The sequence below is a fragment of the Amphiura filiformis genome, chromosome 14 (genome assembly GCF_039555335.1).
Source record: "Amphiura filiformis chromosome 14, Afil_fr2py, whole genome shotgun sequence".
NCBI lineage: Eukaryota > Metazoa > Echinodermata > Ophiuroidea > Amphilepidida > Amphiuridae > Amphiura > Amphiura filiformis.
In genome coordinates this window covers 13334072-13361988 of record NC_092641.1, presented here as the reverse complement: position 1 = coordinate 13361988, position 27917 = coordinate 13334072, and the positions used below count along the sequence as shown (strand labels likewise).

The following is a 27917-nucleotide window of genomic DNA, read 5'->3' as shown; positions in this document are numbered from 1 at the left end:
AGTTGACAGACGCTAACCGACTAAGTAACCATTACAATTCATTAATATTAATTAATCAGTATACCAAATATCTAATTTTCTTACTTTATATTATATTTTCTATATTATATGATAGATGGGCATTTATATAATTTTTTTTTTTATCTTTCCACAGAGCACACAAGGTGCCCTGTGTATTTATTTATCAAACATGATCTCAGTTATACATAGTTATATAAGCCACAATTATACAGAAAATTACAATAATATTACATTGATGAAAGTAACTGTTATTACATATTTATAGAGTTCCATCTTTTATTCCATTCATACATTTTACCTTTATTGTTTGCAATGTGTTTTTCAGTCTCTGCGACATTATTAAGCATACCTTTAAAACCTTGTATGTCCAGCTTATTTTTATTACATCTTGCATTATAAATAAACTTTTTCTACTGAAGAACAACAAAATTATAATGACAATAATCAACATCTAATATGCCCATCAGAACATCCTTCATGGTAAGAGTAATTCTTTTTATAAAAATATTATCTTGAACCTACTTCCAAAATTGAGCAGAAGTACCACATTGCCAAAATAAATGTGGGATATTTTCTAACTCCTGATTACAAAAAGTACAAAGATTTGAATCAACATAACCATATTTAAAAAGATTTTCATTTATACCTATAATTCTATGCAGAATTTTGAATTGAAAATACCTAAGTTTGGTTGATAGGGAGGAAGACAAGGGAATCCTGTAAATATCGTTCCAATTTAAATTCATATCATCAAAAAAAGACAGCCCATTTGGCCTCGGCTTTGGGCGTCTTAAACAACTTGTCAACGCAAATTTTGTGAACCAATTTGCAGACTTTCTTAGAGGAACAGATAAGAGCAAGCATATCATCATGATCATTCTGAACAGTTCCCAAGTCTTCCCCCCCTCTCGACACTTCTGATCCATACATTTGGAATGGCATAGATTAGAGCAAAATATTCCAAAAAGTTACATTGTAAATTATACTTGGTCTTCAAGATATCAAGGGGAAGAAAACTATCATCTTCATTTAAAATATCAGAAATAAATTTAATACCTTTCTCATGCCAGACTTTTTTGTAAACAGTGTTTTGGGCGATAACAATAGATGAATTATTCCATAATATTTGATGCCTAAAATGACTTGAAGGAGAATCATAAGTAATTGTACACCAAGCGTTGAGAATTTCACCAATAAACACATTCTTAATAAGCTTAATACATTTCTCCTCTGGTTTAGTGTTACATTGCCAAAAAAGATTACCACCAATCGGTTTCATATAAAACATATAAAAACATTTCCATTTACCATTGTTGTTCACATCCAAGAGACGTTTAACCCAAGCCACTTTAAGCCCATTAATAACTGATGGAATGTGAACCATCTTGAGGCCCCCTTTCTCATAGTCACCAATGATGGACTTTCTGCTGAGCTTATCTGGTTTTCCTGACCAAATAAATTTAAATATTATCGAGTCAACCTCCTTCAAAAAATTATCAGGTGGTTTAGGTAAAACAGAAAACAGAAAAATTAATTGAGAAAGACCCAAGGATTTAACAATTGTAATTTTACCAATTGGACTTAAATCTCTCATCGACCAAATACGCAAGATTTCCTTGAGTTTTTTAAGTTTTGGAACGAAATTTAATTCAAAAATATTGCTCAGATCAGAACTAAAAACTACACCCAAAAGACGAACAGGATTGGCAGTAAAATGTAAATCATCATTGTTTAAATCAGGAGGATTATCCTTAAACAAACCTAAAGGGAGTAACTCAGATTTATCCAAGTTAATTTTCAAGCCAGAGTAAATTTGGAAAGTCTCAAGAATGTGAACAACTCTGTGAAGGGAGCCAACATCCTTTAAGTAAATAGTGGTATCATCCGCATAAGCACTAATAATAATTTCAGTATTCTCAACCATGATACCTTTAACACTATTATCATTTCTGATGGCCCAATTCAAAATCTCACTACTAATTATATAAAGCAGCGGACTAAGTGGACAACCTTGACGAAGTCCACAAAACAATTTAAAAAATCAGAAGCATGTCCATTGTTCATAACACACGAGGTAATATCTGTATAAAAACTTTCACCCAATTAATCAAATCATCACCAAAATTAAACAATTTTAATGCCTTAAACACAAAGGACCATTCAAGTTTGTCGAATGCCTTTTCAAAATCAATTAAAAACATAATACCAACAAGATTATTTTCATTAACATAATTAATAACATCAAGGGCAAGCCTGATGTTTTCACCAATGTAACGTCCTTTCAGGAAACCTGTCTGGTCATTATGAATAATATTAGGCAAAACCTTTTTTAAACGGAGGGCAATACATTTTGTAACAATTTTATAATCAGTATTGAGTAATGAAATAGGCCTCCAATTTTTCAGGTAGATCGGATCTTTATCTTTTTTTCGGGATCAGGTTAATTATTCCCCTACGTTGATCAATTGAAAGGCTTCCATTGTCAAAAGAATAATTATAACTGTTGATAAGAAAGTGAACAATATCGTTAAAAAAAAAACTTATAAAATTCAGTAGGGAAACCGTCTGTGCCAGGAGTCTTATTATTAGGCATTAACACTAAAGCTTCCTTACATTCATTTACAGTGACCAGTCCCTCACACACTTTTTGGGAAACAAGAAAAAAGTCCAAACGACATTGAACAGGAGGCTTTGAGTTGGATTGCCAAGTATATCTGAAAACATTAGGATTCCTCTTTCTCCAGATATCAATTAGATCGTAATCTTTCATAACATCCTGAATTCTGTTTTGAGAATTGAAATGGGTATGAGCACGACCACCTCTTTTATCCCACACAACATCAAGGACACAATTGAAGTCTCCTCCCCAGATAATTTATTCACAGTCAAAATCAGACAATTTTCTATGAATATTCTCAAAAAACTTGGGTCATCCTTATTTGGCCCATAGACATTAATAAGAGTAACTTTATTATCATTTAAAATAAGATCCAAAATAATGACACGGCCCTCATCGTCATTAAAATTTTTATTAATTTGGAAATTGCACGAATTTTTAAATAAAATGCAAACACCTCTACTGTTGGATGTCCCATGCGAAAAATAAATATTATTGTTACCCCAATCATCAATCCATTTTTGTTCAATGTCTGATGTTGAATGAGTTTCCTGAATAAGAAAAATATCAGCATCCCTGTTTCTTAGCCAGGCAAACACCTGGTTGCGCTTATTTTGATCCCCCAAGCCACGTGCGTTCATTGAATAAATGCTAACGCCCGACTTATCCATTCAAATGCAAATAATTAAGACATACATGTTCTCTGAAGCCAAGACTAAAATTCCACGAAGTATGCATTATCTGAAGATACATAAACAAACCGGTGCATTTTATATGACAATATAAATGACATCAACTCTACAAGGATTATGCAAATGTAGATACTTGGAACACAATACACAGCCCCTAGGCACCAAGGGTGCGCTATCAACTCATCTCTATAAACATGCAAATATTTGATACAAATAGCATGATCTTGCGGATCATTGCTAATTAACCAGTTGTAACATTTCATAATAATATTATTAGTTTTGTGGCGAAGTATTTAACATAGTATAACACAAGATCATTTTTATAGTACATCTGATTGACTTTAAAGCCAAAAGTAAAATCAACTGTAGCCAAACAGGTTCTTAAAGTCTGGCATTCCCCTAAAAAGCGGGTATTTAACGTTTTTTCATGACACATACACGTAACAAAATTACAAAATAAAAACATATGCATTTTGAGCTCATGATAAATACAAGATGAATGACAATTAGAATATGCCACATTTGTATTCGGATAAGAAATACCCATTGAGATTATACCACTAGAATTATTTTTAGCACCCGTAAGAAAGTTAGTATCACCTGTTTGTGTTAGCCTAAACCATGAATATCTCATAATAAAATGATGTACACTTAGGTGAATGACCCAATTGTTCGTGTCAACCACACACCTACAAAACACGCACGACTTATTAACCCACATGTGGGTTGGGCTACCAAGGATATTGTCATTCATATGCAAAGTGAAAATACCTGAAGTAGTGACCACAAAGACATTTTTACACGCGTCAATCTTATACTCAAAGCAATTATCATGTGGTTGGCACGGGCTACAATTGATGCATGCACCTGTTTCCCAATAAGTATGCAAATAATGGAGATATACACGTGGACAATTCTGAATTGGAAAAGCGAGCCAAAGATTTTGAAAGGCAAAATTACTATCCAACATAACACAGGCATTCAGATTCAAGCAACAAACAATATTTCTCAGGGTACATAATCTTAAGATGGTATCTTGAAATGCATTCAAAAAAAAAGTTTGGCACATAACATAAAATATTATAAAATAATATAATTTCATCACTCAAATACAGTAAACAAAAGCTACAAAGACACAGACCAGCAAAATAATTAATATTACAACATGATATTATGACAAGCGAAAAACACACTTCCAAATGACCATAAGCATTGAAGGAGAGTTATTTCCAACGATAGTAAAACACACAAGAGTTCAATTTTTTTTGGAGACCACTCTAGTTGACTCGTCTATAGTTCAAAAAAGTTTCCCGGAAAACTACAATGAATATCTTGATGATCTTCGGACCACGATACGTCAATAGATATCTTCAAAAACAAAGAATATTTCTTGCCGACATTAAACTGCCATTAAATGAGATTAAATAGTTTAATATGACTTGCCAAAAAGTTGTAAATAATGAGTCAATCGCGGCTCGCGGTTGAAATTCATAACATCAAAAAAAGACAGATTTCTTACCATGCCGATTTTAGGTACGCAAAAGTCCGCTCAAAAACACATTTCCGGTAGAAATTTAAATTAAATCCATATCAATCCAGGGCATAAAGGTTCATGTCTTGACCGTTCACTGTAAAACCATGAATAAAGAATTCCATTCGACAGGTAGTTCAAATATTTTCCACGGCATAAAATCCACGTATTATACGACGCCATTTTGAAAGTTAACCATCTAGTCCTGGAATTTAATCAAAGCTCCGTCTTTACTTCTCCATTTACCACCAGTAAACTTCAGCTTTATTCCATTCTTATACATAGTCTGGACTTGTTCCTTCCATTTCTTCTTCTCCTTCAAGTCTGCCAATGTGAGATCATCCAGTACATAAAAAGTTTCCTCCTTTAGCTTCTCTCTTGCATTGGCCATTATGTATACTTTATCTTGAAAAGATAACATCTTAACTAAAATGTGCGGTGCACGACCATCTCTACTTGGTCCATCTCTGTGAGCCCGTTCAATATTTGGTGGTTCTTTCCATTCGAAATGTTCCATCAAAATCTTGCTAGTGATGTCCACGCATTTTTCATCTTGTGTTTTGGGGACACCAATAATTCGGAAGTTGTTTCTCCGTGCGAAGCGCTCATTTTTTGTTAATATCCTCAGCCTGTCTTCTTAGTTGTCCTTTCAGATTCTCGACTTCATCTTCAAGTTCTTTCAGCTGTTTTGTTTGCGTTTCAGAAGATATTTCCAAAACAGAAATGCGCTCACTGTTGAAGTTAATAGATTTTTCAAGGTTCTCCTCCAATTTGGCTTGTCCCTTTATAATTTCTTTAAGTGTTTTCCTCACGAAAAGTTCAAAGTTACTGTCATCGTCCGACTCACTAGAACTCGCATTAGAACGGGAATTTGAAGAGCCCGCCTGAGCCGCTGCTGGCCCGGTAGGCTTTTTGTTCGTGTTCCGCCTTGGCCCCATTGAGATGCATGCATTGGTTAACACGCGAGGCGAGAGCTCACCCAAGCACGTCCTCACCCTACGGTGTCATGTTACGTTATATAATTATAAAGTGCAACCTCAACTCAATAAGTATCAGATATAGTAGATGTATTTCTTCTAGTACTCGTCGCTTATCACAGTGCCAAACTGCCAATGCTGCCGATCTCGGTGTGAGTGATCGAGCTTTAGTCAGATGGGTCTCTGATCTCATCAGAGCTGAAGAAAAGTTGAAAAGCGGAAGTATTTATATAATTCATTCCGAAGCTGTCTGCCAAACTAACGTGTTAACCAATTAACTAACTAGCAACTTTCCAACTATTTAACCTAATATATGGGAAAGGAGGCATTGTCTCTACTACTGTATTAAAGAAGAATAACTTTGTTATAACTTACTATGATAATAGCCAATGAGTAGATTCAGAGGTACATTTGTTGGACAATGTATAAAAGAAAGTATCGTCCGAGGCACGATGTAACCCTTTTATGCAAGACCAAAAAGGTCGGAATGCGTCGAAGTGTGAATTCGTAATAATTATATCGTCACCCTCATAACAAAACTGCCTAAGTCATTTTTATATGTTTCTCATTTGCAATTAACAAACCCATAATTTATCAAATTTCCAGCCGCATTCTTCATTAACTTGTGGAATACATCTCTGTGATATATTCCACAATACGATAGTGTTGCACTCAAATAGAAATTAGTGTAGAGTGCAACACTATCGTTTGTGCCACATACCATAGTGTTGCACTCAAATAGAAATTAGTGTAGAGTGCAAAACTATCGTATGTGCCACATACGATAGTGTATCATTGACTGCTAAATTAGGATATGCGTAATATCGGCACAATGTCCAATATCTGTCATTTTATGTTACTTAACAACTGTCAATTTATTTCGGCACATAATATTTACAATAGCAAGGCCCCGTTTGCCCTAATGTTATCTCTCAAGATTTATTACCGAATCTAAGAATAAAAACACCGGATTTGTCGTGTCTATTACCAGTCATGAGCTATGAACTTAACTAGCTTGTTGGCAACGCATACAGCCGTCAGCGTCACAGTCAGTGGTGTGTTAGAGACTGTTTTGCACTTATCAGAGCATAACTAATTACGCAAAACAATCAACATTAAATAAAATACGTCACTATGTGAAAAGGATTAATGACAATTTCGCCGTTCAAAAGACACATACATCGTGCAAATATGTCACTACGTGAAAGAGTTGCGCAAAATGACAAAGTCGCGCGAATTCATCACTATGTGAATTCTTCCAATTTCATATACGACATACTGGGCTTGCGCAGTATAGATGATCGGCAAATACGTCGTTATTGCATTTTATGTGAAGCTGTACACATGAACATGTAGAGGAGAGTCTTTAGTTTTGTTGTTGGCTGGAGGCCCCATGTCGAGAAGTTATAGAAATGGTAGTATTTTGGCCGATTTGAAAAGGGACAAACCACAGAAAACTACAAATTTGACTTCTGAATCGGATTTGTTTTCAACGGAGGTCAACGGCTTGTGACGTCACCTCCGGGGTCACCTATAGAGTAGAACATAACAAATTAGATTAGTAGAACTAATGTTCCAATTTTCTCAAAAATGTTCAAAATGTCGAATACGTCACTTTGTGATACGGCCGACGATTTAATGCAATGTATAAAATGTTCTCTCATTCTCAGATAGAGCAAAACAATTGAGTGACTTCTTCACTGCAAATCCCGATATCGACCATGTTGATATGTCTCCCGTTACATACAATGAGGATTATGGAATTATTTGGGTAAACGGTATCTTTACCAACTATGATAAGCAAGACAATAAGATTTCATCAGTAAGGTAAGTAGGTATAATAACGGGATTTAAGCAAAAAATATTATACCAAAAGATTTGATAATGCCACTCATGTTACTTAAAGCCATAAGGTACGATATCTTTTTAAAAGTTTGACTAAAATTTGACCGAAATTGTTATTAAGGCTTTAATATATAGGGTGATACCCCCTGCATTCATCGGAAAGGGCATGAAATCGAAGAAAAGTTTACATAAGTATTAGCTTGAGCGTCTACAAAGGTTTGGCGCGCGTTTTTGGCAGAACGCGTTATTAATATATACACAGAACACAAACAACCACGCACTTTGAATCGAAGTTTGTCTGGTGCATGGCGATATAATCCATGATATGACATACATCATTGCTGAATCGTTACTCTTTGATTCAACATCATTGGTATAATAACAAGTCATGTCTTGTGACTTGAGAGACAATTGACTTGAGTGATATTCGGTGACTAGAATCCGTTGAACTTGTGCAATGACCAGAGCGACTTTACTTGAGCTAAACTAGGTAAAATGACTTGATTTGACCTCAAATTTAGGTGGTGTGTGATTGATTGAATATTCTTCTATGCTTTGAATTAACAAATCAATTTATTGACTTATTTTATGCTCGTCTCAATCTCTAACCGAGAATTGTTTTTATTGTAAATATAAAACTACGAACTTTCTACCTAACGGTGTTTGGCTGAACGTCCTCCAATTTACTTCATAAAAACTAAGATTTTGATATATGAATGAAGACTATATACTTATTTTCGATAGGAATCGAAAAAAAATTACGGGCCGACAGACAAAAACTGTAGTCAAATGAATCTACTTTCGTTAAAAATGTATGTTTTTAATTTCTTGTAGCTAAACAAGATATCCAATACGCAAAGTCAGAGTCGGTCGAGCCCGTGTAATACTTGTTCGTCTCCTTACCCCAATCAAATTTAAATAACGTTCACGATAACGTTTTAAATGCCCAATCGTATCCTTAATGAACATTGTATATTTTACTCTTATTTTAACAGGTTTATGAGTCTTCTCACACGTGTCCGTGCAGAGCTTCAAGAACTCACCTTAGTCATGTTTTAAATAAGCATTAAATAAGTAACATTTAATGCAAATCAGTTAAATATAACCAATGGCCTCCAGAGGGGGTACTGAGCTCCATCAATTAATTATAACTTTGAATATTTCGTCGGGTTCATCACATAGTGACGTGTCGTGATTTTGGGTCATATTTGCAATTTTGGGTACATATGTTTAAAAGACAGTAGAATGGTCTATAAGACCATTCAAACCATTCTCAAATACAATCGCACAGACTATTGGAAAGACTATATCCGTCCCTTATTACAACAAGGGAAAATGCTTAAGGTTATATGTGCTGAACAATCTGATCTACACTGGCGTTCTATAATTTATGATCTTCCCAAGGGGGTCCTGTCCTTTGCTGTCCGCTCCTCCATCGACTTCTTGCATAACCTTTCCAATCTGAAACTTCGGGTGGGCTGAGTAATGTTCGGTGCCCGTTCTGCAAAAAAAAGAAGAGACTTTACACCATATCCTCACCAATTGTACTGAGGCCCTAAAACAAGGGAGGTATACTTTTAGTACTTGGAGGCACGATTCGGTCTTGAACTACATTGTTTAATGTTTGCTCTCTCTTTCTAAGTAATAAGAAGAACCATGTCCCAAAGCTGAAAATTAAGTAATTAATTAGTCATTTTAATTTTAAAAATAATTAAATTTGGCGTATGGTAAGAGATGAAAAATAATTTAGAAAAAGTGTATCACACAGTGGCGTATCACACAATACGCCACTGTGTAATGCACCTTTTCGTAAATAGGAAAAAAAACCGCATCACTTAATGGGGCATCATTCCACGATACGCTACTATGTGATGCACTTTTTACGAAATAAATGTGATACACTATTTACGATAAAGTGTATTACATTGTGATACACGTTATCCTATAAAACTTTTGAATCGAGTTTTTCCCCATTTAAAAGCTAAAATTTGTAAAGTAAATAAGGTGCTTTGAACTCTTAGGAACAATTTTCACACAGTAGATTCGAAATTAGTGCAAAACACAACAACACAACCTTATTACAAATCAGCATTTTTTCAAACTCGGTTTGAATATGAGTTTTGGAACCATTCGTATTCCCAAATTTAGAATACTTACACAATTACTCATCCAGAGCAGTACATGGATCGCCTATGTCTTTACCAAAGAAAGGAGACTTCGGCTTCATGACTAACTAAAGAGGGATCACACGATACAACAAGATATTGATGACAATTACACTCTTGTCCCAGAAGTTAAGATAGCGCTGTTTATGAAAAAAAGTTTACGATTTTAAGCAATATCTGTTTAAATCCACACATTTTCTTTTAAACAATTTTATTTAACAGGTTAAAACAAGGGTTAAACAGAAAAGATTAAGATCCGTTAACTTTTTGCAAGTTAAAGCATCGCGTGTCGCGTAATTTAACCAATTATTGTTTAAAATGACATAAAGGCACACACATGTGTGTGGATCGTGTTGCTAAAAACTTCCTGAAACTCCATTCAAAAAGGTAGGTTTTGAGTCATTCAAGCTTGAACCAAAGTTGAGATTCGTTTAATAGGATATGCATGGGCTTCTCTGGGACATTAAAGATAGATATTTATGGGTTCATTAGCGAGATTTTGGCAACATTGGAATTGACATTTTAGCGCCCGTATAATACGTACCGTACGCACTGGCAGTACTGTACTACAATACGTGTATCAATGTGTGCATAATGTGTGCACATGTCAAGATAGCGATGTTCAGTATACAATGGTATATCTATGTACAATGTAGAAGTGATGCATTGAAAACACTAACTTGGGCTGTACCGAGTTTTGGAATTTAGGCTTAAAACCCCCGTTGAAGCCGTGACCCGACGAAGCACTGTACTTTGGCAATGTATCGTAATGTATGCGATAGAGAAAGGCATACATTGAACATTTAAGTAGATTTTAATTTTTATTTAATTTTAATGTATATCGGGTTGAACTGATAAAAAAAAAATCCTGTACGCTTATCCATGAATTTATATTTGTTGAACGAATCTCACAGTTGACCAAGCTCTGACGACTTGAAATCTATCATGAATTCTGTTTCAGCATGATAAAACAAAACAAAAAGAACGGAAGAAAGAAAGCCCCAAGCCTATTGACCCACTCATATTTTTAAGCAATTATTGTTAAGGTCGAGCACATTTTAAACAATAAACGTTTAAACCTTTTAAACAGCTAGTGGTTTAAAGTCTTAAACAGGCAGTTGTTTAAAGCATTAGAGCATTTTATTGGTTAAAAGGTTTTAAACAGTGGCATTGTTTAAGGCCTTTAACCAATTATTAGAAGAGAGAGCCACGTAACCAACGCCTGTTTAAGATTCGTTAAGATTTTTATATCGCGAGGATAAGAGTGTAGATACCAAATAGATCATTAGGAAGAACTGGGCTGGATTCCGCCCAGGGAGAAGTTACTAAATCCAAATCCTAGAAGAATCATTGATGTCTTAGAGCTATCAACTTTTATTCATCAGAGCCATTGGTCAATGCTATAAACCTTTTATAGTCATTTCGATAAAACCCGAAGTATGAATTAATGTCCCCTATCGCGAGTGCATAAAAGTAGCTCTTCAGAATCATGTACAGTGCGAAGTTCAAATGTGTAACAGGCATCATAAACTATTTTTGCCAAGGATACTCAATATGCTATCAAGCGTATGTTGGTATGTCTTGTGTAAGAGACTGACTTGTGGAAGAGGTGATGCACAATAAAACGTTCTGTAAAAAACATTAGCTGACGAACATTTGATCATCTCTTTCCATTAATATCTTATTGTGAAAACCCAAGTAGCTGAGGTGTTAGCTCAATATGCTAGGAAAATATTTAAATCGACAACCCCATGTTCACATTGGCTTAATAAGCTGTGTATTTTTGAGCAAAATGGTACCGTAATTCATGGCCTTTTTTCCCCAGATTGGATATACATACATAATTAGTTCATAACTTTTAAGTTCCCCCTAATACTTTTTAAAATAAGTCGAAAAATATTTTACGAAATATATAAATGTAAAAAGATATGTATAGCCCTATTTGTTTTACTCCTGTGGACCAATTTATAGCGTTGCGTTCAGCCACAATGGTTAAATGTGTAAAACAAATAAGCCTACTTATATCTTTTTAAACTTTTGCATTTCGTCAAATGTTTTTCGATTTATATAAAAACAAGTATTTAGGGGGAAATTATTAGTTGTGGACCCTATAGTTTGCACTTGCAGGGCTACAAAAAAGCACTAACCATGAAATATGGATATCCAACAAGCTTAAACTATAAATTAGCCCCGATAGAGGGCAGGGCTTGAAGAATGAGGGAAATTATGGGGTAAAAGTATAAAAAGGTAGGGTTAGGGTTCAGAGTTAAGGTTAGGGTTTAGGGTTAGGGTTTAGGGCTAGGGTTAGGGGTTAGAGTTAGGGGTTAGGGTTTAGGGTAAGGATTAGGGGTTAGGGGTTAGGGGTTAGGGGTTTAGGGTAAGGGTTTGCAGCTTGGGTTAAGGTTAGAGTTAAGGTAAGGGTTTAGGGTTAGGGTTAGGGTTTAAGGTTAGGGTTTAAGGTTAGGGTTTAGGTTTAGGGTTATGGTTTAGGGTTAGGATTAGGACTATTATTATTCTTATTATTTCTAGTCCTCCTGTGCAGGAATATAACGGTGATAAGCCTGTCACATGCGCAGTTATTATTATTGATGGTGTTGTTTTGTAATTATTTATTGTTATTATTGTTATTGTTGCTGTTGCTGTTATTACGTCGTACTGTTTTTGTTAGCAATAGTATAAGCAAGAGCGTCGTAAGTGACTAGTCGTGTTATTAATGTATTATGAAAATATAAATCTGTCCCTCCAGCAGATGGCATGACGTTTTAATTAATGTAGATTAATGTAAATTATTCAATCACGGAGTTCAATGCTTATTGATTATGTAAAGTGAATCAAATATTTTAATTTGACTGGCGCTGAACTGTTGGCCCGTGGGATCATTGGAGTGACATATCGGAAGACGTGACAACGGCAGCCCAGCCCATTCGGTCTGATCATATGTCCCGGATGAGACGTGATACTGTACTGTTTATTGGAGGATTTAGAATATTCAAGAATATTTTATGTAACTTTAAAAGAATCATTTATATTCACGATCATTTCTCTATTACGACATATTCTGCAAAAAATTGGTAAGTGATAGAGTTGTTATTCCAGTAAATCGTTCGTACGCGCCGGTAGAAAACATGGGTAGATAATGCTAAAACAAGTCTTCACCACTCACCAAGTTTTTGTTCCAAAAAGTGACCATGCCCCGTTCTCAATAGGTTGAGATAGGTTCTGTTCCGAGCTGATGATGGCGCTGTAATTCTTAGTGATTCAAAAGAACAAAGTCGTACATCTTTGAGAATTTTTTTATATAAGCTTTATATATGATTTATAACACGCCACGTTTACAGTGCCATCATCAGCTGTGAACAGAGTTAATCGTCAGTAAGGTCTGAAAAAAAACCCTCGATGAGTGCTGAAAACTTGTTTTATCCTTACCTACATACGTTATAAGTAATGGCCATCAATAACTGCTACTACTTCTATTAGTCTTTAAAGCTACTCATATTTGGCATGCATCCATTCTTTAGCCTTTCAAAGGGAGTTAATTATCTTCTTGAAGAGATGCATTGTAGCAAAATGATGCAGGAAGAAGTTATGTTACTCAAATTCAACATAAAATTTAATCACATTTAGCTTTCACCATCTTGATCTTTTTCACGCGAAACTTGACAGTTGAAGTATATCAAGTGATTGAGGTAATTATCTATTGCAAATGAAGCAACTTTATTGAAAGAAATATTATAATCTAAGAATTCAAATTTCGACTGGCAACCCGGATTCCATCATGGCCGGACGTGTGTAATTTTTTCTCGGCCACCGAGCCTACATAAATTCAAAAAAATAGTATGCAGGGGAACAAAAACATTCTAAATTCTACATATAATCTTCGAAGTGGAAAGCCGCATCAGTTGAAACACAGGACATCAAAATTTGACTCAACTGAGATACAAAACCAGCGAAGACAGGAACCAGGTAGTACACAGTACGTGAGTAACAACATGACGGGCAATACAAAGGATGGACACGGTATAACGCCGAACTAAAGACTATTATGTTACGCTTAGAGAGCACGCTGAATAAGCGAATGGATAAACTACAGACACAAGTAAACAAACTAAATGAATCTGTTTCAACGAATGAAGAAACGATACGGAACCTAGAAGAAAAGGTTACAAGGGACTCAGAACAAACAAATGAGCTAGCACATGAAACAGTTCCAAATATAGACAAAAAAGCTTACAGAACTAAAGCAGGACATTGAGAAAAACTCTTACTCAACGAAATCCACGACAGGAAAACTAACCTTCTGTTTTATGGAGCGGAAGAAAATAAGGATAAAACTATTTATGAAGTGGTGAGAGATTTCCTGATCACAGACTTTAATGTACCACAGGCAGATGTATATAGTATCTTTATTGTCAATGCCCATCGCTTGCCCCGGCGAAATTATGGTGGTCAAAGAAAAGGCCCGGATCCCATTATCGTCAGGTTCGGTGCCATTGGAGATAGGGACTGGATCCTGGAACTAGCATTGGATTGGTTTGGATTTTTTTTTTCTCTTTCTTGCTTTTTTTGTTTTTGCAACTTTTTTTTCTTCTTTTATATAGTTTTGTGTGTGGTATGTATTATATTTTTCATAAAAAGACAGCTGTGAATCAAGTTATGTATGTTGTAATCAAAAACCAAATGAAGGTTTCTGTTAAACATTTTCACATGGTTAAAGAATATGGATAGTACTATAAATATATGTTCTGTAAACTGTAGAGGATTGAGTGATAAATCTAAGAGAAGAGATGTTTTAAATTATGTTCAATTTATTGCCTTCAGGATGTACACTGGGACCAGAAATGGGAAAATATGATCAGATCAGAATGGGGATATGAATGTTATACAGCAGGTTATAAGACAAATGCCAGGGGCGTGGCAGTGTTAATGAATAACAATTTTGACTTCAAAGTGCGTAATATTCAGCGGGATCAAACAGGTAATTGGATTGTACTTGATATTACGATGATGTCAATGGATATCACGATAGTTTGTCTGTATGGTCCAAATGAGGATAATCCAGATTTTTATAATCGTGTTAAAAATGTTATCGAAAACGTTGGTAACCCACATTGTATTGTATGTGGTGATTTTAACTTAGTCCAGGATCAAAATTTAGATACATTTAAATATTTGAATATTAATAATCCAAAGGCAAAAGAAGCTGTTTTAAAAATAAAAGAAGATTTGAGTCTGTGTGACCCTTGGAGAATTATGAACCCAGATATAAAACGTTTTACCTGGAGAAGAAACAATCCCATAAAACAAGCTAGGCTGGATTTTTTCTTGATTTCTTCTGAAATTTTGAATATAATTTGTCAGACAGGATATAGGACTGACCATTCCATGGTAGTCATTGGCCTAAGTAAGAGTAATAATATACAAAGGGACGAGGTTCGTGGAAGTTGAATAACGATTTAATTGAAGATGATGAATATGTAAAAGTAGTTAAGGATTCGATAACTAAAGTAAAACAAATCTATGCTGCTTCGCCGTATGACAGAGAAAATATAAACAATATTGATCCAAATGAGTTAGAACTAACTATTAATGACCAACTGTTTTTTGAAGCACTGCTTTTGGAAATCAGAGGCGCTACTATAGCATACTCCTCAAAAGAAAGAGAGAGATGGACAAGTCTGAAGAAGTACTTGACAAATTAATAGAAAACTTAAATACGTCATACGAGGAGGCATCATTGAAAAACAACCCTAATGTTGAAATTTTAAAGAATGAGTTAGATAATGCTAAACATGAACTTGAGGATATTCGTAGTAGAAAGATTAAAGGATGTTTTATTCGAACAAAGGTCCGATGGATAGAGGAGGAGAGAAACCCACCAAATATTTTTTAATCTTGAAAAAGAAACTTTGTAAACAAACAAATGGTTAGAATTGTGAGAGGTAACAACACAGAAGCAACATCTCAAGATGAGATTGAAAAGGAGGTAGTATCTTTTTATGAAAATCTGTATAAAGAAAAAGGTGGAAATAATAATGTTAAAATTGATGATTATGCTTCCATAAACAAATTAACGCAAATGCAATCAAATACGTTAGAGGGTGAAATTACTCTTTCTGAGCTCACATATGCTTTGAAAAACATGAAAACAACAAGACACCCGGACCTGATGGTTTTACAGCGGAATTTTACAAATGCTTCTGGTTGGAAATATCTTGTTTTCTCCTCCGATCTTTAAATGAAGGTTTTAGAATTGGGTCTCTTACTCAAGTTCAAAAAGGGGTCACGTTACTCTTCTGCCAAAAGGAGATAAACCCCGTCAGTTCTTAAAAACTGGAGGCCTATTTCACTTCTAAATGTTTCTTATAAATTGGCCTCTGCATGTATTGCAAACCGTATAAAATCGGTTTTGCCATATTTAATTTCAGAAGATCAAACAGGTTTTGTCCCAAATAGATTCATTGGTGAAAGTATTCGCCTTATTTATGATTTGTTATATACGTTATACAGAGGTTAATGAAATTTTGAAAAAGCTTTTGACACGGTTTCGCATGATTTTATTCTTGAAACTTTAAGGGTGTTTAATTTCGGATCAGACATTTGCAGATGGTTTATGGCTTTGTATAAGAACGCATCTTCTTCCATAATCATAAATGGAAATATATCTAAACCGTTCCAAATTCAGCGCAGTTGTAGACAAGGCGATCCTCTGTCGCCATATATCTTCGTTTTATGTGCGGAGGTATTATCTACAATGATTAGACAAAATAAGGATATAACAGGAATTTGCATCAATGATATGAATTTTAAAATTGCACAGTATGCAGATGACACTACATTAATTCTTGATGGTACAGAAAAATCACTGGAAAGTGCCTTTAAAACATTGCAATCATTTTATGAGATGTCTGGTTTGAAAATTAATATTGATAAAACGGTTGCAGTATGGATTGGGTCTCAGAAATTCAGAAATACTATAATTAGTAAAAATTTAAAAATACAATGGAATTTCAATGGTAGCTTTGAGTTTCTAGGCATTTCTTTTAGTACAAACCTTGCTCAAATGGTAAATGATAATTATGATAAAGCACTTCATTTGATACGAAAACTGTTATCAAGTTGGAAAAAAAGAAATTTAACGGTGTTGGGACGGGTTGTAGTTGTGAAATTATTGGCTTTGCCAAAAATAAGTTATATTGCTCAAATGCTACCAAACCCAAGCAAGGAATTTATCAAAACGGTAAATGATGAGATATATAAATATATTTGGAACGGCAAGCCAGATCGAGTTAAAAGAATACAATTTGAGCAAAATTATGAGAATGGTGGAGTAAAGATGCCAAATGTAGAAATGCATATAAATGCTTTAAAGGTAAATTGGATTCGGAGGGTTGCCTGTGGTGATCAAAAATGGGTTAAGCTATTTCGTCTTTGTTTTAATGTAATAAGTGATGATATTTGTTGCCTTGGTATGTATCGTTTTAATGACATGAAAAACATGATAGATAATAAGTTCTGGTATGATACTCTGTTTTCTTGGTCCTCACTTATAAACATTGTAAATAATAATAATCTGGATTTCAACCGTATTGCAAAACAATATTTGTGGTGGAACGATAAATAAAGATTGGTGGTAAATCAGTTTGTTATGCCCATTGGAAAAAAAGAGGTGTGCTGTTTATAAATGATCTCTTAAATGCAAACGGATCCTTTTTGTCGATTGTCGAATTTACAAAACTTTATAAAGTGAAGACCAATTTCTTAGAATACAATGGTATTATTAGAGCAATTCAGTCAAATTTTATTTACAATGGTACTATTGGCTCCAAACTAGCCTCCCCTTTTCAGCCGTATAATATGGAACTACTTTTTAAGCCACGAAAAGGGTGCAAAATGTTCTATGATATTTCTATTGAATCAAAGATGAAGAATACAATGAGTAAGTCAAAGTGGCAAACGGAATTTGGAATGGAGAATGATGATTGGAAAAAAATATGTACCTTAAATTTCAAATTTTCCACTGATATTAAACTGAGATGGTTTCAATACAGAATTAATCAGAGTATCATAGGCACAAATACATTGTTGTTAAAAATGAACATAAGTGATGATGACTTATGTACTTTTTGTAAGATAAATCCAGAAACAATCAAGCATCTCTTTGTGGATTGCCCTTTTTCTAGAAATTTTTGGGAAGATCTCAAAGACTGGATAAAAGACAAGATCAGTATAGATCTAGCTATGACCCCTCAGTTAATTCTTTTTGGATCTAAATATGATTTAATTCTAACATTGATTTTGACTATTGCAAAATTACATTTGTATAGAGTAAAGATGACAGAGAAACGACCAAACTTAGATGTTTTTAAAAGGGAACTTAAATGTTATTATAATGTTTTGAAATACCAAGCAGTATGTAGCCTAAAGTTACAAAAGTTTAATAATGAGTGGCAATCCTGGCAACTATTAATGTTATGATATAATATTTTTAATTCCTGTGTATTTTTAATCCATAGTAAAGAAAGTAAAATATGCTCAACATGCTCAATGTGTGGGGAGGGGGTCGGCGGGTGGGTCGGGTGGAGCTCATTGTTGATTGTTTGTTTTTGTTTTCTACTCAATTTGAGTACAAAATAATCAGCAGTTAGTTCTATTCGCTCATTCTGTTGCTCTTTTCCCTTATTTTTGTTGCTTGTTTTTCAATCCTCTTATAACTCTCTTGAAATGACTATGTCACTAATATTAATAAATAAAATGCACGTTAATGCATTTAAGGTCACTGATTAAGTGACAGTACTATGTATTAAGACACTTTTAATAAAGACAGCTGTCTACAAAAAATTTAAAAAAAAATAATCTAAGAATTCAAAAGATACTAAATTCATCTATTTCTTATCACATTTCAGAAAAAACGTAATACATGGAACTCTACCACATCTTTTTGGTAATTGCGATGGTATGCAGAGTGCAGAGTTCGTTACATCGCAACTACAGGAGTGAGACTGATGAACAGCAATGTGAGGCAACTTGCGAACAATGCTTCGCTAATCGTCAGGATTCATTGAAACGGATGGGATGCTTGGAGAAATGCATTACAGAGGGTGTGGACCAGTTTAGCTGTCCAGGTAGTATATCGTTGTCCAAAATGTTCTGGTATGTTTGATTTTTTTCCGCATTTTTAGGTTAATGTATCAAAAAGAGGTCACTTTTAGATTGATCCCATAACGCTGTTGGTACTCTGGTGTGTACTGATGGCTGTTTTAAGGTGTAATAAACTGTATCGAGCATAAAAATAACCATCAAGGCGTACCATCCAGGCGACATGGCAAAACTGATCGATAGTTAGCGTATGTGCTTATTATCGAGCGCTTTTGAAAACAGGAAATTCTACCAAAGTCCGGCTCTTTACCAACTGAGCTAATGGTGTTGAGACACACATTTGCAGGTTTACTTGTTTGTATATAACTATGTGTATCGATAATTTGTTCAAAACACTTTACACTTTTGTGGATGGGGCTCTTTATATTTGCATGTTTTAAAAGCGTTCAATAGTAGGCACATAAATTATGCTAACAATCGAGTTTTAACGGTATGTGATAAAAGTCACCAATGACAACCTTCCTTCGATTTTGTCCCGCTTTAATGTTTTCTGGTATTTACAACCTTTTCGTCCCAGTATTTCGAGCCAGGGGAAACATGAAACATCACAGTCAATATAAATATATTTTGTTGTTGTCATCGATTCTTTTCTGTAATAGGGAACCAATCTTTTCTTAGTGCAGTGACACCGCCTTCTGGAGCACTCGAAAGAGAAATTGAAGATGTCTACGTCATGTACACAAATTTGTTCTCAGCAAAAGACGTCGAGAGTATTGCAGCTACAATGACTGAAGATACCATGATAATCATTGATAACCAGATGCCAGTTCTTGGAAGAGCGAGTAAATAGATATAGTTTTCCGTACATTTTACCCCGGTGGGTTCAGTTTGTTTTTAAAGGTAGGACGTATGACCGTTCCAGGATTTGAAAATGACCCCTATTTCACGGGGAATCGAGGACATTTGCAGCAATTTTACCCCCTACTTTGCGCGAAATCAAGGAAAATTTGCCCCCAAATACCTTCCCTATTTTTATCATTTTGAGGACGCATTTTCATTTCATCCCCTTATCACGAGGAATCAAGGACATTTTTTCGAAATAAATACCCCTATTTTTACCATTTAAGGACACTTTTGAATTTGTACCCCTATTTCATGGGTAAATTAGGACAATAACGAAAACTGTAGCGGTAAAACACTGACGAAAGTCCTAGAAATATACCCTATTTTTCATTTCAAGGACAATTTTGCTCCAAAACACCCCTAATTTGGACAATCGCGAACAATTTTGTCCTCGAAAATTCCGCTGACATTTCTTGAAAAGTACCCCTAATTGGAACCATCATGCGTACACATTGTCAGTGAAGACTGAACCCACCGGGCATTTTACATGCTTTGTTTTGAATGTTTATATGTGAATGTGAAAAAATATTTGACATCGTTTACAAACGTGCGATATTGAATGTGAAAACTGTTAATTGACGGATGAAAATGGCGGTTTTTACATACCACAATGCGTTTAATAATCAATCATTGGTCACTGTGTGTTAATACAACTTTTTTAATTCGAGATAAAAACAGTGATGTGTTGTTAATTTTCAACAAACCTGGCGAATGGGGTATCAAAACGTGCGTAAAAACGATATTTCTTTCTCTTTTAAAATAATATTCTGAATTTAATTAATAGTTCTGAAGCTATAGATATATTTAAAACTGCTTAATTACTTATTATTATTATTATTATTATTATTATTATTATTATTATTATTATTATTATTATTATTATTATTATTACTATAATTATAATTATTATCATTATTATTATAATTATTATTATTATTATTATTATTATTATTATTATTATTATTATTATTATTATTATTATTATTATTATTATTATTATTATTATTATTATTATTATTATTATTATTATTATTATTATCATCAAGTTATGATTTTGGGATTCCGTGATTTCATTCGTCACAAGTATGACAGAGCTCTAGAGCATCCATGTCATTTTGGTATGTCCTGTCCGCCTTTCCGTAAATTCCTTTTGTATATGTGACCAGCTCAACAAGTCGCCAGACATGTTTTTGAGTTGAAGGCCTTTAAAGAAAACATTCCCATAAAAAAAATCAAATTTTGAATTCTTAATTGCGTGGTATTTTGACTGTGGGACTAAGTGGACTTTCAAATCCTGGAAAGTACGTATTAAAAAGAGATTTATTTAATCAATAATTAACAGTTGAACTATGATAATCCCTATTCAATCACGTGTAAGGCATGAAACTAACTGGCTCATTACTCAGGATCGCAATTTGGCAAAAATATCAAGGTATCATTTACAAAAGTATCCATATCTTGAAAAGTATTGATGCTATTTATATAAATTTGGTATCATAGTGCTGACATATCATGAAATGTCAAAAATGCGACTTGTTACTGGTTTTGTCAGAACGGGACACATATGCAAAAACATTCTGTAGATATCATCTATCACTCTATCATATTTTCTTTCCATTATCGTAGACAGAGCCCAGAAAATAAGAGACTTCTTCGATGCAAATCCACAAGTTGATCGTAAATATTTTGATCCTGTCGAGTTTGGTGAAGAATTTGGAATCATCTGGGTCAACGGTCTTATAATGGACTATGATAACCAAAACGAGCTTCTTGCCACATTTAGGTTTGTATTAACCGTCGTCTTAAGAGATGTTACCATAACCTTCATAAAGCCTAGTATCATATAGCCCGCCGTTTAACCGTGTGTTTTCCCGTTGTGACAGATTTTGCGTTCTCGGTTTTCCGCAACGACTCTGGTTCTTGGCTGCAATTTTCCGATCTATATAGTGAATAGCTTTGGGGGCTTTGTTGTTCTTCTCCTCGATGCTTGTCGCAGCAGTAAACATTGCGTCGCTGCACATGTCGTAGTGGCAAAATGCATGCGCGTAAGTCGTCGGGCTATACTATTCCACCAGTAATGATTTCCCATCAGGCCAGAGATATACTGATCAGTGGAAGATCCTATTGCTCACTTTTGAACACAATATTGGATATTTATTTCCCCTTTTCGACCTAATTTAGCATTACAATTGCAAATGGTGCCTCTGACTTGTAACACCTTTGCAATTTTCGTCCTTGGAAATTTTATCTAATTCAACACTGCTTCCGGTGATACAAAATGCATAATTAAGCTGAACCCCGTGGCGCAAAATGTTAAAAGAAACGCCGGGCATTTCTCAGTAAATAAAACAGCTAAAGAGTAATGAGATGGTACATGGCACACTTCCGATTTATGAGATGATACACTTCAGCATTATCAGTGGACTTCGGGTATAATATATAAATGCGCTTTTATAAATGCGCACGTGACATCTACAAGTCGCCATACCGTGTTCAACGATGTAAGGTACCCGGATGTACACAAAATAGTGGCATTTATTGCAAAGGGCAAAATAATTTGACCCGAAACATAAATTCTTTATTTGGGTTTTCCATTACGGAAAAAAAATAACGACGGAAAACCTAGATATAGCTGATTTAAAAACTTAAATTTCATTATTTCCGCGCTAAATGGGCGTGGCAATTGGTCATATTGATGACGAAATGGGATTCTTACGGACATTAAGGTCAGAACTGCGCAGCTGTTGATGATTTTATTTGATAATTTTTGCACGTAATTAGCAGAGGGGCTGTCATTTTCTTCGGAAGGAATGGGTCATGAATTTATTTATTTGGGAGTCTAATTTTAACTATAACTTTAGGAATAATGACCCTCTCTAACTAATAGGCTAGATGTCCCGCCAGACCTCCTCAACCCTTTTCGTGTCGCCGTATGCTAAATCGGTAATATGTACACCCTTTGACTTACAACTTATAATATAAACACGTAGATGACTCGACTGTACATGATCTAATCATCCCTGCTGGAAGATGTTGAGGAAGATGTATACTATACATCACGCTCATACGTTATATGACATTTTGACGTACAATTCACGTATGTGATGCATGGTATATTCGGCCAGTATGGGACGTTAGATCGTCATACACATTATTGTCGTGGTATTATAATATAATTACAATATATTATATTGTAATTGTATACGTCAATTTTGTTCAGTTTGTTTCAAACGGCTTATAAAGTTTTACTTTACACGGAAGGGGGACTTAGCAAAAACAATTAATTGATGGGGGATGATGGGTTTTGCCCCCGGGGTTTTGCCTAGCCGAAAGGGGGAACAAATAATATTTATAAAATTATAAGTAAGTACATAAGTAAAAATAATAAATAAATAAATAAATAAATAAATAAATGAATACATAAATAAATACATAAATAAATAAATAAATAAATACATAAATAAATAAATAAATAAATAAATAAATAAATAAATAAATAAATAAATAAATAAATAAATAAATAAATAAATAAATAAATACATAAATAAATAAAAATAAGTTATGTTTGTACATGGGGGGTGCGCTGTGCAATAATCATGAGCCCGGGGTAAACCAAATCGGCATCACAGGAACAATGCGTTACGTAATTTATTGTTTATCCTTCGATAGCCATGATTTATCCTTGCAAATTAGCATCGAACCTCCAGCCAATGTTCCTTGCCAGTGCTAGCAACAAAACAATGTCACAATTGTAGCCACTCCCTCAATGGTCGCCATTTCAGTGATTGAAAGTGATTTAATGCAAATATGGCGCTGGCCATTTGGTCACGTGCGCATTTATAAAAGCGCATTTATATATAACCAAAGTCCACTGATTATACCCCACATGGGTACATGAGCTCCATTGGTTAATTCGTTATGGACCGCAGGACCAGTAATAACTGGGTACACTAATGTGACTCAATTGGTATTCTCATGGGCAAACAGTTGAAGAGGTTCTTCAAATTAGGGTATAGCTATATTTTGTGTACAAATATAATCCTTTCTAGTTCCCTATACGTCAACATCCGTCATATCCCTGCAGAAGTCCGGTCTTTCTGGACACAATCATTTTTTTCCAATATTTTTTCTATTTTATATTTAAAAATTTTCATTACTACTGAATGAATGATCTACACCATATATCATATTATAATACAAGTATTTCAATCGCGAATACAAAACCATTTTTATTATTCTTTTTTCAGGTTTATGGCTGTGTTGAAGCGCATCAATGGGGAGCTCCGAGAATTCATCATTGTCCTTTTTTAAGTATACTCATGTGAACTCAGCCTTACGTATCAAGCCAGTACTATACTTTTTTGAGGACATACGGATATGTGACATACAATGTCAAAATGTTTTACATTAAACCGTTAATACTACCCTATTCGCAGGGTAAAGTTCGATGTATACTCCACTTCGCCACTTCGGGGGAAGCTGTGATGAAAATATTAATTCGTCGTTTCGCGCGAAGGCATTCATGTATACTTCATCAAAATATCGCCGAGTATCGTGAAGAATTTTTTACCCGCCCTGTGCTTTCTTATAGAAAACTCGCTGGCCCCCCCCCCCCCCCATGAATCCATTCCAACTCTCCGCGAAGCGAAGAACCCTGGGAAATTCCTTCGCGGAAGTCGTACAATTTCAGCTCAAATTTCTTCGCTGTCGCGAAGTGAAGTATACATCGGTGTTAAGTGGTGTTCAAGTTGGTGGTAAAATACTCAGGTTACGAGAGCTTAAAATGGCGGAAGTCCAAGAGATTGTCGAACACAGAGAGGGCGAGGCTTTTGATTCATATAATATCAGGAAAGCTTCAGTATAGGAGCCAAAGGATTCATTTGGATTGGATAAGGTGTCCAGTAAATGGTGACGTTGAAAAGTTGCACAGAAGAGGTGGTCAGATGAAACCGACAAGAAGACATATGTATTCCCAAGACTGGAAAAGACTGCAAATCGGCAATAATAAGTTCACTATCACAAACAAATTGTAACGACTTCAGTCAAATAAAGGACACAACGGCCATGCTCATAATGTGAATAAAATAATTTGTGCCGTTAAGGTGGTACATCCCTTGATAAAATTTTGACTATTTTTGCATTTTTCTCAAAAAATAATAACACACTGGTAACAAAAGTTCTGTATATTATAGGGGCAAAGAATCTAGTTACTACACTGGAATTTCAGTGACTCAAGAGAAGCAATACTTTATTTATGATAAGAAAAGAGGTACCACTAGAATGTACCTCATTTATTAACATATGCAATGGACTACTTGTCTTGATTCATTGACATTTCAGTGAAGTAATTGGATTCCTTGCTCCTATAATATACATAACATTTTTTTACCAGTGTGTAGTTATTTTTGAAGAAAATGCAAAATTAGTCACAATATTCATCATTGGGTGTAGTTCCACCTTACATGAGCAAAACAAAACAACTAAAACAAACTAACATACATGCTCTTGAACTTGAATTTAATTTGTACTTTTAGCATACTGGTTTTGGGAATTTCATTAATCTTTTTGGAATCATTAATCAAAGATGCTAGTTTCAAAATGTGCTAGACTGAGATGTTACAAAGCTCTAGGCAAAATTGATACCATTTAGACTTACCTAATTCCCTAGCCAAGCAACGTCCAAAGTAGCCAAGTGACTGCTTGACTAGTGTATACACCTGGTTGGACTGGTACCTGACTACCTGGCAAGTAGTCAAGCTACAAAATACATTGTGGTTGGCTAATTGCCCGACTACCTGGCAGGTTAGTCAAGCAATACAGACCAATAAGGTGTGACAGGCATTGTGTTAGTCAGAATCTAGATATGATTCATTGATCAGTATGACCATTTTGGGATGTGGATGCATACTTTACATACATGTATTACCTAAAATTAATAACACCAAGTTGTTTTCAATAAATTATGAGTCCTGGGAGAGGGTAAATTGGGAGAGGCAATCATTTAATATTGGCGTAGCTTCACACAGCTAGGACGAACAAACATGAAGCATACACCTAGGTTTCATTATCATTGAGGTATAGGACTTTTAATTTTTTTCGGAGAAGAGCAGGTAGGGCAACTACCCAGCAAACACAAACACGTTTTAAAACATTTTAAATAAGTTATATTTTGGCTTTTGGTTTAGGTAAAAACGTTTTAATAACATTAAAAGGTCGGGTTATATAAAGGTCATGATAACGTTTTAAAACGTTTTGTATGAAAACACACTACAACAATATTTTTAAATGTTTTCAAAAATGTTATTGTAAACTATTTTTGCAAACATTTTTGCCAAATATTGTGTCAATACTTAAATAACATTATGTTAAAATATTTGAACCCAGCAAACACAGAAATGTTCTTAAAATGTTTTTTCAAAACCTTTTAATATCATTTAAATGTCGGGTTATATAGAGGTCAGGAAAACGTTTCTAAAACGTTACTGAAAATATTTTGGCAAACATTTTTCGCAAAATATTTTTTCAACCCCAAAATAACATTCTGTTTAGAATGTTTTGTATCAAGTTTTTAAGAATGTTTTTGGAATGTTATTAAAAAGTTTTTATACCCTTTATATGACCCGACATTTAAACGTTTTCTGTAAAACATTTTTTACTGCTGAGCAGTACATTATCAATAAATGTTTTTTAAGGTTATGAAAACGTTTTATACTCTTAATATACCCTTTATATAACCCGAGATTTAAACGTTTTGTGACAACCTTTTATAATCTTTTGCGAATGATGCCGAAAACGTTTTGTGTTTGCTGGGTACTTGATTATATTTCTACATGTTCATACTACATACTCTGAAAATTTTAGAAAATTCGCACGAGTCCGGTTTTTTTAAATTACATTTTTGTTCATAAAATGGGGGTTATAGCGCCCTCAACGGGCACTCTCTCCATAGGGCTATATGTAAAGACCAGTTATAGACAAATGGCCCTAAAATAAAACGGACTCGTTCATTTTTCCTCAAATTTTGCATACGATGTAGATTTAACATCTGGAATGAAATGCAAGTGGTGTCGTTGCTGCTCTTCTAAATTCATCATGTCCGCCCCAGACCAAGGTGTATATGACGAATAGCGATACGCACACACTTTAGCTCACTTTACACGTCAAGGCGTAAGACTAATAGCGATATGCGCACAGTTTATACGTCTGCACTGATTCAATGATTCAATACTACACATGCACGGATGGTTTAGCTACCACTCGATCAGTGAACTCTGACTAAAACCGGAGATCTCCGGTTTTAATATAATAACTTATAAATTTTACTGTAATTAAAGCACTTCAGGCTTAGTATTTTACATTAGACTAGTTCTATTTAGGAAATATGTGTTTATTTAAGCACCAAATGGCAAGTTCACGTAAAAGTTGGCAACCAAATTATTTTGATTAATTCGGGTATGCTGAATTCAAATATTTTGTCTGCCAAGCTATATTGGAACCACGTGACCCTAAAAATGACCCCAATTCCCTACATGTTCATATAGGCGGCTCATGCAGGTACAAGGTCAATACGGGGTAAAAAATTAAAGTTGCTCCTATTTTCGTAAAAATGGTGGAAAACTGTTCTTTAAGTTCAAGAATAGTTACTATTTACTATTTGTGATGTCAACTTCAGAAGGTACATGATAAATAAATGCACAATCTATTGAATCCTAAAGAATCCTTCATATTTTTTACTCGACATCTCAGGTAGTGCAAACTATTCTTTTTCTGAAACCTCTTAACTAGGCGAACAATATGCCACAACGAACATTTGAGCTACATTGAATTTTGACCCATACACAATAAGCAAATCGACCCGTGACATTATGGGGCACCCATAACTTCTTAGCAATAGGTCGTACACGCACATACATTACATTTCTGGGAAGGTATGGGGTCATTTGGGAAGTCTTTGTGAGTGTCACGGTCTCAAAATATTGCTTGGCAAACAACAGATTTGAGTTCAGCATACCCAAATTAACAAAAATAAGCTGGTTGCCAACCTTTGCGCAAACTTCCTGCTAGGAACGT

General features: G+C 34.6%; 1 protein-coding gene across 3 annotated transcripts in view; it reads left to right on the top strand.

Moving 5' to 3' along the window:
• The window catches only part of LOC140169738 (uncharacterized), a 61201-nt gene extending 36742 nt beyond the window's left edge, over window positions 1-24459 (top strand). The window contains exons 1-5 of one of the 3 annotated variants that reach the window (XM_072193031.1): window positions 13138-13220; window positions 18752-18970; window positions 19604-19786; window positions 21474-21630; window positions 24095-24459. In XM_072193031.1, the coding sequence (XP_072049132.1) occupies window positions 18766-18970; window positions 19604-19786; window positions 21474-21630; window positions 24095-24158 (609 nt within the window). In that variant the 5' untranslated portion in view covers window positions 13138-13220; window positions 18752-18765 and the 3' untranslated portion in view covers window positions 24159-24459. Of the gene's footprint in view, window positions 1-13137; window positions 13221-13502; window positions 13535-18751; window positions 18971-19603; window positions 19787-21473; window positions 21631-24094 lie in introns of those variants that run through there. The other 2 variants (XM_072193033.1, XM_072193032.1) reach the window with 2 other exon arrangements.
• Window positions 24460-27917: the final 3458 nt, after the last annotated feature.